This window comes from Scomber japonicus, chromosome 6, assembly GCF_027409825.1.
Source record: "Scomber japonicus isolate fScoJap1 chromosome 6, fScoJap1.pri, whole genome shotgun sequence".
In the NCBI taxonomy this organism is placed as follows: domain Eukaryota; kingdom Metazoa; phylum Chordata; class Actinopteri; order Scombriformes; family Scombridae; genus Scomber; species Scomber japonicus.
Window position 1 is genome coordinate 6,531,479 of NC_070583.1, and position 15,216 is coordinate 6,546,694.

Here is a 15,216-nt window from a genome sequence, read left to right on the forward strand (position 1 = left end):
GACACTTGTATCATATTTCTTTGATATTTTCTTTAGCATCAAAGGAACTGGGTGAAGTCCATTTTGCATGTGGAACTTATTTTGGCCAAAACCTCAATACAGTTGGCAACTGTGCTCATGTCCATTTAAGGAGATATATAACAGGTGAATGAGCTTTTATGGATGGTACTTCATCTTCAGTTTTATTACAGGATTACTAGATGTGCCAAAGTTCCGTAACTGTAGACAACAAATATTTTGGCATATTTACAAAATCAAGCTCCATTCATGTAGCTGACATTGCTCTTTAAAAATATTAATGTGATGGGATCATAACTAATGAAGTGCTATCATTTCCAAATTAACAAGTTTACATTTATAGGATTTTTAAGATTAATACAGCGATGAATTATTTTGACAGTATTATTTTGGTATTACTGACACATACACAGGAACACATAGACTTTTGTGAACACATTTAAAGTTTTGGTAAATATTGCATTAATGTTGTCCAGCATTATGAAGAATTGGAAATAATTTCCCCTGATACATATATATAGTTTATATTAAAGGTTAAAATAATAGAATTTCCAAAATCAGCCCCCAAAGTTGTCTGTTTATGTAAAATACTGTTGATATTAACTACACGATTCAACTTCCATGCCCTTTAAATCAAGCACTATATTTGTTGGAATTGTACACAAACCATATTCTGCACTATTTGATGAATGATAAAATTTGGCCATCACCCCATGACTGTACTTGGAGGCAGTAGTGGACCTACATTTATAATAGCAACGTTATAAATCACTGATGATTAATTTAGGGGAGAAATGTATATGCTCCTCCTTCTTTCACTCTAAATACTTTTATATTTATGATTACTGAGGTAGACCTTGATTTAGTTTGTTTGTCTTACTGGAGTATCTGTGCATGTATATACCTATATATAATTTCTCTTTTGTTTTTTAAGAGAATGTGTTCACAGTCAACATTGAAAGCAAGCATGTTGAAAGTAAATTAAAATGTTTTAGTAGTGAGTAAGGTATTTGTCTTCAGTATAATGTACATAGAATTTATTAGTAATGTAGTCCATTCTACTGTAAATATTCCACTTTCTCACTAAACAACAGTTTTATATTACATTTTATTCAATATTCTTAGAACCACATTGTGTATGTCACATTCACATTTGTGATCAAATTTTAATGCATTATATAGTTTTAAAATAATAGTTACAAATAAAATTGTTTACCAGCTGCATAAACATCACTGCTACAAAATAAGTAACAGGATAAGGCCATGACCAAATTGAGTCAGAGACTGCAGCTGACCAAGCATTCTCACCCTCTATAAAAGCAGCAGCCCTGGACTTCTCCTGAACTGGTAGGCACCCAACATAGGTGAGTGTATCGACTATGATCTCAGTTTTAACTCCTTTTGATCAGTCAGTAAAGTTAAAGTAATTACAAATGTATTTTGTCCATATTTTTTTGTTTGATTTATCTTTGTATCAGGCGACATTCAGATGGAATTTCATGGCATATCAACATTATTTCAAAGCAATTTTTTGAAATACTCACACACTTAGTTATATCCAGTACATACCCTGTCTCAACACATACTGTATACTAAGTGACCATTAAGAGGAGCACTATTTCTCTGGTTGTGGAAGTCAGTTTTGAAAATTGATAATTGAACTTGACTGCTCTCAAACTGACATTCTGCAAGTAAGATTTAAAATGAGAAAAACAAACTGAAAAAAAATATTGTACTCATGTTTCACCATCTTCTTCATAGCATCTTGACACTCCACCAAATACTGTACCAGTCATCTTTTTTTGGAGTCAGTTGAGGTAAAACATGTCAAATCTCCAACGTCAGATGGATACAAGATTTACATTTCTACATTATGCTGATATTTCTGTGATCTTTTCAGTCTCCACTAAGGTGCCACCATGAGCACAGACGCAGAGATGGAGTGCTATGGCCCGGCGGCCATCTACCTCCGGAAGCCAGAGAAGGAAAGGATTGAGGCTCAAGCCGCTCCTTTTGATGCCAAAACTTCCTTCTTTGTGGTGCATAAGGAAGAAATGTATGTCAAGGGTACACTTCTGAAGAGAGAAGGTGGCAAAGCCACTATTGAGACTCTGGAAGGAAAAGAGGTAGGTGTATTTCCAATGAAGACACTTTTCTATGTGGGTGTTTTGTAGTGGCTTTAAGTTCATACTAACACAGTGGTTGACAAGGACATCCATCTGATGAACTCTAAACTTGAAAAAGACATCTTAGGAAAACCACTTTTACTGTTTCTCTTTTTCCAGACACTTACTGTAAAAGAAGATGAAATCTTTCCCAGGAACCCTCCAAAGTATGATAAAATTGAGGACATGGTCATGATGACCCACCTCAACGAGCCTACTGTGTTGTATAACCTCAAAGAGCGTTTTGCATCATGGATGATCTACGTAAGTTTCCACTTAACTAATGCAATGAGTATTTATATCTGAGAATCTAAATGTTAATACTGTGTTTATTTTCTATTTGTTCTATTACAGACCTATTCTGGGCTGTTTTGTGTTGTTGTGAATCCCTACAAGTGGCTTCCTGTGTATGATGCTGTAGTTGTTGGAGGATACAGAGGCAAGAAGAGGATTGAGGCACCACCTCACATCTTCTCCATCTCTGATAATGCCTATCAGTTCATGCACACAGGTAAAATTAAAGTTAGCAGTGTTAAATCATGTAGAATTAAGCTTACACATACGTTTATTGAGGGAATTATAAAAAGAAATTCATGTGAAATGTCTATGTTTGTATTTCAGATCGTGAAAACCAGTCTATCCTGATCACGTAAGTATAACAGAAACTGTAATGCTAAATCATATGATGATAATAAAGCAGTATCTTGACATGTGTCTCTTATACCCCAGTGGAGAATCCGGTGCAGGAAAGACTGTCAACACCAAACGTGTCATCCAGTACTTTGCAACAATTGCAGCTATTGGAGCCAAGAAGGCTGAGCCAACTCCTGGAAAGATGCAGGTAAATTTGTTGTTTAATATAAAATTGTTTGTCAGAGGAAAGTTAATGTGAATGTTTAGCTCATGTAACTCAAATCCTCTCTTGCAGGGCTCCCTTGAGGACCAAATTGTTGCAGCCAACCCTCTGCTGGAGTCCTATGGTAATGCCAAGACTGTGAGGAATGACAACTCCTCTCGTTTTGTAAGTAATCCAGGGAACATCTCAAGACATATTGTCGCTTAATTACAAAAGCTGATGTTATCAATGATCTGGCTTCCTAGGGTAAATTCATCAGAATCCACTTTGGCTCTTCTGGGAAACTGGCTTCAGCTGATATTGAAACTTGTAAGTTTCAACCATGATGTGAATCAAGATTAATCTGGAGTGTCATATCGTTTTGATAAAGTAACAGTTTTAAACTGTAATAGAGTGATCACACAGTGTCTGGTTAAATTTGTTTTTCTTAGATCTGCTGGAGAAGTCCCGTGTAACCTTCCAGTTGTCTGCTGAAAGGAGCTACCACATCTTCTATCAGCTGATGACTGGCCACCAACCTGCGCTCCTGGGTATGTTACTTTGTACACTGAAACTTAAATAATGCCAGAGACAAGACCAAGCCATGATGTGTATTTTTACTGTGCTCCTATAGAGGGTCTTCTGATCACCACCAACCCCTATGACTTCCCAATGGTCAGTCAGGGTGAAATCACTGTGAAGAGCATTGATGATGTGGAGGAGTTCATTGCAACAGATGTAAGAAAACATTTTAGTTAAGTATATCTTGTATGCTAAATGCAACCGGGAAGTTTTTTCAAATACCAATAACTCTTCTTCATGTTCAATATAGACTGCTATTGACATTTTGGGCTTCACCGGTGAGGAGAAGCAGGGCATCTACAAGTTGACTGGTGCTGTGATGCATCATGGCAACATGAAATTCAAGCAGAAGCAGCGTGAGGAGCAGGCTGAACCTGATGGCACTGAGGGTAACTCGGATAATGATATCTTATAGAAAATCTACCATTGATTAATAACATGTATTTGTAAACATATCCCAGTTCACAGATGGTTAACAGTTTGGTTTTCCATCAGTGGCTGATAAAATCGCCTACCTCCTGGGCCTGAACTCAGCGGATATGTTGAAAGCTCTGTGCTACCCAAGAGTCAAGGTCGGAAATGAGATGGTAACCAAAGGTCAGACTGTGCCACAGGTAAGATAAAGAAAGTCCAATATATGAACATATAAAGTGGCAATATTTCCATTTTAACAAGAAAATATGATTGCGATCATTCTAAAATCTTTATTTCTAGGTCCACAATTCTGTCAGTGCTCTGTGCAAGTCTATCTATGAGAAAATGTTCTTGTGGATGGTCATCCGTATCAATGAGATGCTGGACACAAAGCAAGCAAGACAGTTCTTCATTGGAGTGTTGGATATCGCAGGATTTGAGATCTTCGATGTGAGTGATCTGAAGAATATTTGAGTCATGTCAAAAATGTTTTTCTATGACTCATTATGTCACCATAATTACAGTTCAACAGCCTGGAGCAACTCTGCATCAACTTCACCAATGAGAAACTGCAACAGTTCTTCAACCACCACATGTTTGTCCTGGAGCAAGAGGAGTACAAGAAAGAAGGCATTGTCTGGGAGTTCATTGACTTTGGTATGGACTTGGCTGCCTGCATTGAGCTTATTGAGAAGGTCAGTAGTCAATCAAGTCAAAGTGATTTTTTAATCATGTTTGCTTCCACTGTTAAACCTTCGATGTGATTTTTTTTCTCAGCCAATGGGCATCTTCTCCATCCTTGAAGAGGAGTGCATGTTCCCCAAGGCCTCTGACACTTCTTTCAAGAACAAGTTGCATGATCAGCATCTTGGCAAGACCAAGGCCTTTGAGAAGCCAAAGCCTAAAAAGGGTGTGCCTGAGGCTCACTTCTCCCTGGTTCACTATGCTGGTACAGTTGACTACAATATCACTGGCTGGTTGGAAAAGAACAAGGATCCCCTGAATGACTCAGTTATTCAGCTCTACCAGAAGGCCTCCAACAAACTTCTGTGCTTCCTGTATGCAAAACATGGTGGAGAAGGTGCGAAATAAGATTGAGTAGAGTGATCAGGAACTCTGAGTAACAGTACAGCTGATATGTTCTATCATAAACACGTTACATTTCTTTAACCACAATTTTAAAAACTATTTTCTATTACTGCCTGTACAAGAAAGTGATCAACAATGAGATTTACATTAGCTATTAGCAGCTTAATCAGTTGCAATTTATGATGTTATACGGCATTTACTATGTTTGTAGTGAGGAGTAAGAAACCATGTGTCTGTTACACTTGGTTCAGGCCTTGAATATAGCTGCTGACTATTGTGTATTAATATATACATGCATGTATAATGCACAATTAATTGACACAGAGAAAACTTTAAAAAGATCAGTTACTTATTCAGTGCCATTAATTAAATTTAATGTTTGTGAAAACAGAGCCTGCTGGTGGTGGTGGCAAGGGTGGAAAGAAGAAGAAGGGTGGTTCCTTCCAGACTGTGTCTGCTCTTTTCAGGGTATGTATTGTTTCATATTTTAAACTAATTAAACCATAATTTTGAAATACTGTTGACCATTTTTCTTATGTTGCTGATCCACAGGAGAACTTGGGCAAGCTGATGACCAACTTGAGGAGCACTCACCCTCATTTTGTCCGTTGCCTCATTCCTAATGAATCAAAGACCCCAGGTATGAAGCACCTGGCCTAATCTTGCACACTGAATGTGACACATTGATGAAAACAAACATTTTGAATATGATTTTGGAACTTTCAGGTCTTATGGAGAACTTCTTGGTCATCCATCAGCTGAGGTGTAACGGTGTGCTGGAAGGCATCAGAATCTGCAGAAAGGGCTTCCCCAGCAGAATCCTCTATGGTGACTTCAAGCAAAGGTGATATCATTTAATATAAGCAAATCAAGTTGATTTCAGTTGAGTTAAAAACAGCCCACCAAGATGTGGGGTCATTGTAAGTAACAATACAATATTTTCTTGTAGATACAAAGTATTGAATGCCAGCGTCATCCCTGAGGGACAGTTCATTGACAACAAGAAAGCTAGTGAGAAGCTGCTAGGCTCTATTGACGTGGATCACACTCAATACATGTTTGGACACACAAAGGTTAATCTCTATGAACAATGTCAAGATATGGTATGTACATACATCCTTTTGTATCAGAGAGTGCTGATTACTGAGTCCCTTCAACCAACCACACAGGTGTTCTTCAAAGCTGGTCTGCTGGGTGCTCTGGAGGAGATGAGAGATGAAAAACTGTTTATTCTGGTGACCATGACTCAAGCTCTCAGCAGAGGATACCTCATGAGGAAAGAGTTTGTAAAGATGATGGAGAGGAGGTAGGATTATCATACAGTACACCGAACTGTTCTATTCATAACAGCTGTTGTTTTGTTTTTAATGAAATAGCATTACAGAAAAGTTACACTTTATTCGTATTAATTTTCCAGGGAGGCCATCTTCTCCATTCAGTACAATATCCGTTCATTCATGAATGTGAAAAACTGGCCATGGATGAATCTGTACTTCAAGATCAAGCCTCTTCTGAAGAGTGCTGAGACTGAGAAGGAGCTGTCTGCGATGAAGGAGAACTATGGGAAGATGGAGACAGACCTGGCTACTGCTCTAGCCAAGAAGAAGGAGCTGGAGGAGAAGATGGTTTCCCTGCTGCAGGAAAAGAATGACCTGCAATTGCAAGTGGCTTCAGTAAGTAGGATACGAAAGCGTGACTCTGTCATATCCACACTCCATTAATTGAATATTGTAGTTAACATTTTCACATTTTTATTAACCCTTAAACTATTTATGTACATGTGGAGAATACATTGTCCATTAATTTACTGTATGTTAAAATATACTGTAGGAAGTTGAGAACCTCTCAGATGCTGAGGAAAGGTGTGAAGGCCTGATTAAGAGCAAGATCCAACTTGAGGCCAAACTCAAAGAGACAACCGAGAGACTGGAAGATGAAGAGGAAATCAATGCTGAGCTGACTGGCAAGAAGAGGAAGCTGGAGGATGAATGCTCTGAGCTGAAGAAAGATATTGATGACTTGGAGCTCACCTTGGCTAAAGTGGAGAAGGAGAAACATGCCACAGAAAACAAGGTTGGAATCATTTTAATCCTGTATTTATTTATTTTTTTAAAAGGCAATGTATTTGATGTTAGCTTTCAAACATATGGGTATAAAGTGATGGAAATAATGCCCCTTTCCCGACATTTTCAGGTGAAAAACTTGACAGAGGAGATGGCATCTCAAGATGAATCTCTTGCCAAGTTGACCAAGGAGAAGAAAGCCCTCCAAGAGGCTCACCAACAAACACTGGATGATCTCCAGGCAGAGGAAGACAAAGTCAACACTCTGACCAAGGCCAAGACTAAGCTGGAACAACAAGTGGACGATGTGAGAAAACATTGTTTTTGATAACATATCTGTATTGTTAATTTGTGTGTGAGAATTGACATTCCATGATAAAAATTCAAAACATTATTTAATGTCAATGTTATAATATCATCTCAAAAGCTTGAGGGATCACTGGAGCAAGAGAAGAAGCTCCGTATGGACCTTGAGAGAGCCAAGAGGAAGCTTGAGGGAGATCTGAAACTGGCCCAGGAATCCATAATGGATCTGGAGAATGACAAACAGCAAGCTGACGAGAAAATCAAGAAGTACGTTTTCTGTTTTTATGTTTAATCCTTACAATGATTCATTGCCATAATGCAATACAACAGTAATATCTTTTTTTCCTATTCCAGGAAGGAGTTTGAGACCAGCCAGTTGCTCAGCAAGATTGAGGATGAACAGTCTCTTGGTGCTCAGCTTCAGAAGAAAATCAAGGAGCTCCAGGTTAGTATTTGAAATGAATGTTATACTCATATGAATGTTATACTCTGTGACTGAAAAATCACTGCTCATAGTGTGTTCAGTTAACAAGCCTTCTTTATATTGGGATCATCCAACCTAGGCACGTGTTGAGGAGCTGGAAGAAGAAATTGAGGCTGAACGGGCTGCTCGGGCAAAGGTGGAGAAACAGAGGGCTGACCTCTCCAGGGAACTTGAGGAGATCAGTGAGAGGCTTGAGGAAGCTGGTGGAGCAACAGCCGCTCAGATTGAGATGAACAAGAAGCGTGAGGCTGAGTTCCAGAAGCTGCGCCGTGATCTTGAAGAGTCAACCCTCCAGCATGAAGCTACCGCAGCAGCTCTCCGCAAGAAGCAGGCCGACAGCGTTGCAGAGCTGGGAGAGCAGATTGATAACCTCCAGCGTGTCAAGCAGAAGCTGGAGAAGGAGAAGAGCGAGTACAAGATGGAGATTGATGATCTCTCCAGCAACATGGAGGCTGTAGCTAAATCCAAAGTAAGTTTATAACTGAAATATTGGCTGTCATTAATGGTTATAAATATGGATTATACAGTATAGGATAATTATGAAGTAGTCTCCAACTTAGACAAATGCAAGACACTTGCTTTGTTCATGTTAATATTTCTAAATGTTTTGTTTTCATAGGGTAACTTGGAAAAAATGTGCAGAACTGTTGAGGACCAGCTGAGTGAGCTTAAGGCCAAAAATGATGAGAATGTGCGCCAGCTGAATGACATTAATGCACAGAGGGCAAGACTGCAAACAGAGAATGGTGAGTCACCTGTGATGAAAACTAGTAAAAAAACCCACATATGATCATTTTGATAAATGACTCATTAACATTTTGTCATTCAGGTGAGTTTTCTCGCCAGCTTGAGGAGAAAGATGCTCTTGTTTCCCAGCTGACCAGGGGCAAACAGGCTTACACTCAGCAGATTGAGGAGTTGAAGAGACACATTGAGGAGGAAGTGAAGGTATAAAGCACTTTAATCTCCTATTATTCGCCTACTGGTGGAACTGGGTACTCCATTTCATTTGAAGTAATTGTCAGTCATTATCATTGCAAACAATGAAAATCTGAAAACTTCAGAAAATCATGAACAGAAAATAATGACAGACAATTGTAGGCAATAAGGGTTGGCAAGATGAGAAATTCAAATAGTTTTAAAAGCATGCATCAGGTTTATCAATATGTAGATTTTGTGTTTGCAACATTTTTTAAATCAAAAGTAAGACTTAGTGCTCCTGAAAATGTCCCATGGTGTAACCATAAAAGAGAGCAGAGAATGATACATGACACATATTCTAAAAACAATCATTTTTTCCAAATAAGTTGGGGCCAATTTGTTTTAAAAAAAATGTGTTGCATATACTCAACCACAATAGAGAGTAAATTGAAGTTAATTCATTTATTTTTTTACCTAAAATTTGCCTCATAATATTAATGCACCCTTTTTTTCAACTTTATTTCTTTATGTCCCAGTAATACCTACTGAGGAAATACTTTGTTAAAGGGTTAGATATTACGGAGACAGACATAGGACAGTTAAAGGGGTTGAATGATAGTTGTAGGTAGAGAAAAAAATATTGTTGGAAAGTCCACTCTTTTAGTGAAACACACACAGTGTGTGTCACAGTAACATAAATAAAATCATCATGACCATAAACATTATGAAGACCATTTACCAAAATACTTTTATCCTTGGCATTGTAAACAGGATTAGGGTTAGAATTAGTCTGGTCAGTAAAATATGTCTTAAATTTTTCATCAGGCCAAGAATGCCCTGGCCCATGGTGTTCAATCAGCCCGCCATGACTGTGATCTGCTCAGAGAGCAGTTTGAGGAGGAGCAAGAGGCTAAAGCTGAGCTGCAACGAGGAATGTCCAAGGCAAACAGTGAAGTGGCTCAGTGGAGAACCAAATATGAGACTGATGCTATCCAGCGCACTGAGGAGCTGGAGGAGTCCAAGTAAGTCATTTTAAATTAGTCTTCAATTCAATTGCTTGCTTTTCCAGAAAACATTCCACATATTTTACTATCAACATGCAATTAAGTGTAAACAATTCTTCACAACAGGAAAAAGCTTGCCCAGCGTCTGCAGGATGCTGAGGAGTCCATTGAGGCTGTGAACTCAAAGTGCGCCTCTCTGGAGAAGACCAAGCAGAGGTTACAGGCTGAGGTGGAGGATCTCATGATTGATGTAGAGAGAGCTAATTCTCTGGCCGCCAACCTTGACAAGAAGCAGAGGAACTTTGATAAGGTTACAGGAAATCAAAACCACACTGGTTTGAATGAAACACAAAATGATCTTGGTAATTAATCATTGTTATTAATCTATATAATTCTAGGTCCTTTCAGAATGGAAACAGAAATATGAGGAGGGCCAGGCAGAGCTGGAAGGAGCCCAGAAGGAGGCTCGCTCTCTCAGCACTGAACTGTTCAAGATGAAGAACTCTTATGAGGAAGCTCTGGATCATCTGGAGACCATAAAGAGAGAGAACAAGAACCTGCAGCGTAAGTCAATCCCACAATATTTAAAGTAATATTAATTCCTGATTGTAGTTATTATACAGCTTCTTCCTTGACTTCTGTAGCTGTAGGTCATGAAAGTTTGTGTTGGGAAAATGTGTATATACCTAATTGCAATGGATTTTGGCTTTTAATATGCTGCAGAGGAGATCTCAGACCTGACTGAACAGATTGGTGAGAGTGGAAAGAGCATCCATGAGCTAGAGAAATCCAAGAAGACCGTGGAGACTGAGAAAACTGAAATTCAGTCAGCACTGGAGGAAGCAGAGGTAAAAATACATTATATATATAATATATTGTGATAAAATACAAAAGAGTTAATAGTGTTCATTTGAAATTTTTCTTGATTTTTTGAGAAAATAACCTTTAAGGTGTATGTTCAACTTTTTCTTTAAGGGTACACTGGAGCATGAGGAAGCCAAGATTCTCCGTGTTCAGCTTGAACTTAACCAGATCAAAGGTGAAGTAGACAGGAAGCTGGCAGAAAAGGACGAGGAGATGGAGCAGATCAAGAGGAACAGCCAGAGAGTCATTGACTCCATGCAGAGCACTCTCGATTCTGAGGTCAGGAGCAGGAATGATGCCCTGAGGGTCAAGAAGAAGATGGAGGGAGATCTGAATGAGATGGAGATTCAGCTGAGTCATGCTAATAGGCAGGCTGCTGAGTCCCAGAAACAACTGAGGAATGTCCAGGGACAGCTCAAGGTGAGCTTTGTCTGATCAATGAATAAACAAATCTTACAGAGCAAAGAAAGTTAAGTCTTTACCCTTGCACGTGTTATCAGGATGCCCAACTGCACCTTGATGATGCTGTCAGAGGACAGGAAGACATGAAGGAGCAGGTTGCCATGGTGGAGCGCAGAAATGGCCTAATGTTGGCTGAGATTGAGGAGCTCAGAGCTGCTCTTGAGCAGACAGAGAGGGGACGCAAAGTGGCTGAGCAGGAGTTGGTTGATGCTAGTGAGCGTGTTGGACTGCTTCACTCTCAGGTTTATATTCAATAATTAACAAGAAAATATAGTATACATACCAGCTTTTGTATACATAACATATATATTTTTTTAATTTTCAGAACACCAGCCTGTTGAACACCAAGAAGAAGCTGGAGTCTGACCTTGTACAGGTTCAGGGTGAAGTGGACGATTCAATTCAGGAATCAAGAAATGCTGAGGAGAAAGCCAAAAAGGCTATCACTGATGTGAGTCTTCTTTTTAGAAAATTCAACTTCACTTCACAACACACTTGTTTATGCATGATGCCCATCATTTCAGGCTGCCATGATGGCTGAGGAGCTAAAGAAGGAGCAAGACACCAGTGCTCACCTGGAGAGGATGAAGAAGAACCTGGAAGTCACAGTCAAGGACCTGCAGCACCGTCTGGATGAGGCTGAGAACCTGGCCATGAAGGGTGGCAAGAAGCAGCTCCAGAAACTGGAGTCAAGGGTATGCTCTTAATACATCTGCTTCATGGTGTTAATCACACTTTCATACTTTCAATATGTAGAATTAATTCACTTTTCTCACTGCAAAAATTCCTTTACAAGGTTTTGATATACTATACATCATCACATTACAGGTTCGTGAACTGGAAACTGAGGTTGAAGCTGAGCAGAGACGTGGAGTTGATGCTGTTAAGGGCGTCCGCAAATATGAGAGGAGAGTGAAGGAGCTGACCTACCAGGTAAGTTGGGATTTAACTAAAAAACTATCATGATTTCTTGGTTTTGAAATGTTCTCTCTATATAGCGCAGTAACATTGCTTCTTTTGTATAGACTGAGGAGGACAAGAAGAATGTGCACAGACTTCAGGATCTGGTGGATAAGCTGCAGCTCAAAGTCAAGGCTTACAAGAGACAGGCAGAGGAGGCTGTGAGTCACATTTGTTGTTATTTTTTTATACAGGAATGTCACACCAATCAAAAATTACAAAAAGAAAACATACTTATATGATGTAAAATAAAAAAATACAACATACTTCAACTCCAAACCCTTTGCAGGAGGAGCAAGCCAATACACACTTGTCCAGGTTCAGGAAGGTCCAGCATGAGATGGAGGAAGCTCAGGAGCGTGCTGACATTGCTGAATCCCAGGTCAACAAGCTGAGAGCCAAAAGCCGTGATCATGGAAAGGTAACCATGTGATAATATTTTACAAAGATTAATATGTGGGCACCTTAGTTTAATTGTTTACAAGCCACATGTTTTCATTCCATTTTAATTTACTTTTTGTTTTAAGAATAGATACTGCTGACTACTAAATCTTCTTTCTTGTTTTCTTTCTAGGCTGAACATGCTGAATAAGAGACATCCTTTCGGAGACTTTGGACAAAGTTCATAAAATATGAACTAGCTGTTTAATTGTCTTCTTACACTGTGTTTATTCAATAAACATTTTTCCTCAAAATGTAACAATATTTACACTGTATTATTTACTCTCTAGTTTCTCTTCAACCCTTGTGCCTCACTAAGGACATTTTTGGCTTTTTGTTTTTTATTTCCTTGATCATTTGGGCTGTGTTTATGCACATGGCATCACATTCTCCAAGGATATTATTTTTAATTTATTCATTTTTTATTTCAAACGGTCACTTATAATAGTTCTATGCTACACTATATAGACATAACTGTTCCTTTTAAAACCTCTTCCTCCCTAGGCCTCTCGTTCAGGGTCCTGCTCGAAAATGACATGACCCAACATGAATATAGTATATCTCTGTAACTACAAGGTCTATATGAATAATATTGGCATCATAGTAAAGGTAACACTTGTGAGATACCTGCAGAGGTGAAAGCGTCAGCATATACGTTACTGGGCCAGACTAAATGAAGATTGAACGCAGCATAAATTAAATATTTAATTTTAATCTGTCACAATAGCACAGTTCAACCACTAGATGGAGACAAAGAAGACCGTGTGTTTGCATTGAGGACGACGAGGCAGCAATTCATCCCCCATGCCATGTAAATAAATGGAAACTGGCTTGAATCGGCTCAAAATGATCCAGAGACATTGGTGTAGCTGTTACTAGGAATATTATGCGACCAGACACAACTTTTAACCATAAAAACAGCGAAGCTATGACATAATTTGTAGTTGTAAATTCACAATGAGAAGCTTGTTTGGATTTTTCTTTGACGGTTTATTCTGCGAGTTTTGATCGGACAGTAATGGGAGTCACACTGCTGGAATCAGCTTTTATTTGATGTGTAGTTTGTGGAAATCGTGAAATTAAAGATCGGAGGACCGTGGTGACTGCGGGCACGCGCAGTGCTTAGATAGAGGAGAGTTTTTGAAAATGAAGCAATCAGTTTCTGTTTGTTTGACTTGTGTTTTGTTGAACTTTAAATCTGAAGCTGAGCTTCTTCTGAACAAAACGGTGTGTCATATGACTATTTGTGCCTGAGACGCTTTTCATTAAATAGGAGGTGCTGCTGCCCCTGCCGGTGGGGGCTCTCGGGCTTAAGACTCTTAAGGACAAAAATGTCCCCATTAAAACTACATTTTTGACCTCCCTGCCAAAATATGTGCTGTATTATGAAACACAGCAGACCAGTGAAAAATGTGGTTGCATCTAAAATGACCTGGTTATGGGAGTGGGAGTGTGGTTTGTCTACGTGCATTGAAAAATAAATGTGTGTGTGAGTGTGTATATGTAAATGTGTGTATATGCAGGAACAAATGGAGTTTATTAAAGTTTAAATTTGTATTGTCTTGCATGTGTGCATTTTATAGAATTGTCTGTTAGTGAAAGTGTGTGTGCGTGTGAGTGTGTTTGTGTGTGTGAGAGAGGGAGATAGAGAGACATATTAAGACATAATGCTGTAAATACAGACCTGCAAGACAATATAAATTATCCACACATTTACGTACACACACATACACACACACACACACACACACACACACACACACACATTTATTTTTCAATACACACCACACTGTGACACCCATACCCACAGTTAAATTATGTTATCTGGTGGGGGAATAAACTCATATTTTGGAAGGGGGATTAAGAAATGTAGTTTTAATGGGGACATGTTTGTCCCTAAGGATCCCAAAGTAAGTTTTTCTTTCCTTCTTTTGTTTCTTTATTTTGTTTTAAACTGACACTGTACAAATATGAATAATGCATCAAAATCAAATAAGGCTGTCATTGCTGCTACAACACATTTGGAATGTGCTACACCACAGCAGGGGGTTCCTCACCCCCCTGATGATAATAAGGCTGTCCTCAGCCGTACACAGCTGAAAAAGTAACCAACCTGCACTAAACACATTGCTGTACATAAACACTCTGAAAAGTTAGCAGTTATACCCAGGGAAAGACATGATGTTCAGCCCACTGATATACATACCAGCGGACAGAGTGTATAATGAAAACAAATAAAACATCTTACATCTAGCATATCAGGTTGATAAATACAGTGTAAAATCCCTGTATATGGAGTCTGCATCACTCTTTAAAATACTGGGGTGGCAATTGTGAGGATGGAGTGTGGTCCTCCATTCCTGGGTCTGACCACTGTGATTGGGCATCACAGGATAGCTTTGGTGTTGAGCACAACTCCTCACTCTGACCCATCTCATGAAGCTCTCATCTGAGGGTAACAATACAGTACACAATTATTAAGACATGATACAACTTAAAATTGTTGTCACGTTGTTGTGACATCATATGCAAACAACCAACAAAGTGATATCAAAAACATGCCAAAATGTAAAGTTCTGTAAAGTTCAATAATTTATAAATGTAATTT

At 38.9% G+C, this 15,216-nt stretch overlaps 1 protein-coding gene across 1 annotated transcript; it reads left to right on the forward strand.

Moving 5' to 3' along the window:
* The first annotated feature begins 1,937 nt into the window (after positions 1-1,937).
* On the forward strand, positions 1,938-12,872 carry LOC128360205 (myosin heavy chain, fast skeletal muscle-like). Its single transcript, XM_053320580.1, has 39 exons — positions 1,938-2,144; positions 2,304-2,447; positions 2,538-2,694; positions 2,805-2,832; positions 2,913-3,024; positions 3,112-3,204; positions 3,285-3,348; positions 3,471-3,569; positions 3,653-3,756; positions 3,851-3,989; positions 4,096-4,214; positions 4,315-4,464; positions 4,539-4,709; positions 4,792-5,086; positions 5,495-5,571; positions 5,656-5,743; positions 5,830-5,947; positions 6,053-6,176; positions 6,273-6,409; positions 6,521-6,776; positions 6,934-7,176; positions 7,297-7,473; positions 7,594-7,739; positions 7,827-7,917; positions 8,036-8,425; positions 8,576-8,702; positions 8,786-8,904; positions 9,703-9,899; positions 10,008-10,191; positions 10,280-10,445; positions 10,605-10,729; positions 10,857-11,165; positions 11,246-11,449; positions 11,533-11,658; positions 11,732-11,902; positions 12,036-12,140; positions 12,233-12,328; positions 12,457-12,588; positions 12,742-12,872. Exons 1-39 carry the CDS (start codon positions 1,938-1,940, stop codon positions 12,757-12,759), a joined length of 5,808 nt encoding a protein of 1,935 aa, XP_053176555.1. The 3' UTR covers positions 12,760-12,872.
* The last annotated feature ends 2,344 nt before the right edge of the window (positions 12,873-15,216 follow it).

Bases quoted from the DNA above. Each gene is read 5' to 3' on its own strand.
- LOC128360205 (XM_053320580.1), top strand. From the start codon at position 1,938: ATGAGCACAGACGCAGAGATGGAGTGCTATGGCCCGGCGGCCATCTAC. The intron at 3,025-3,111 runs GTAAATTTGTTG...CCTCTCTTGCAG, and splicing joins CAACTCCTGGAAAGATGCAG to GGCTCCCTTGAGGACCAAAT. The intron at 10,730-10,856 runs GTAAAAATACAT...TTTTTCTTTAAG, and splicing joins CAGCACTGGAGGAAGCAGAG to GGTACACTGGAGCATGAGGA.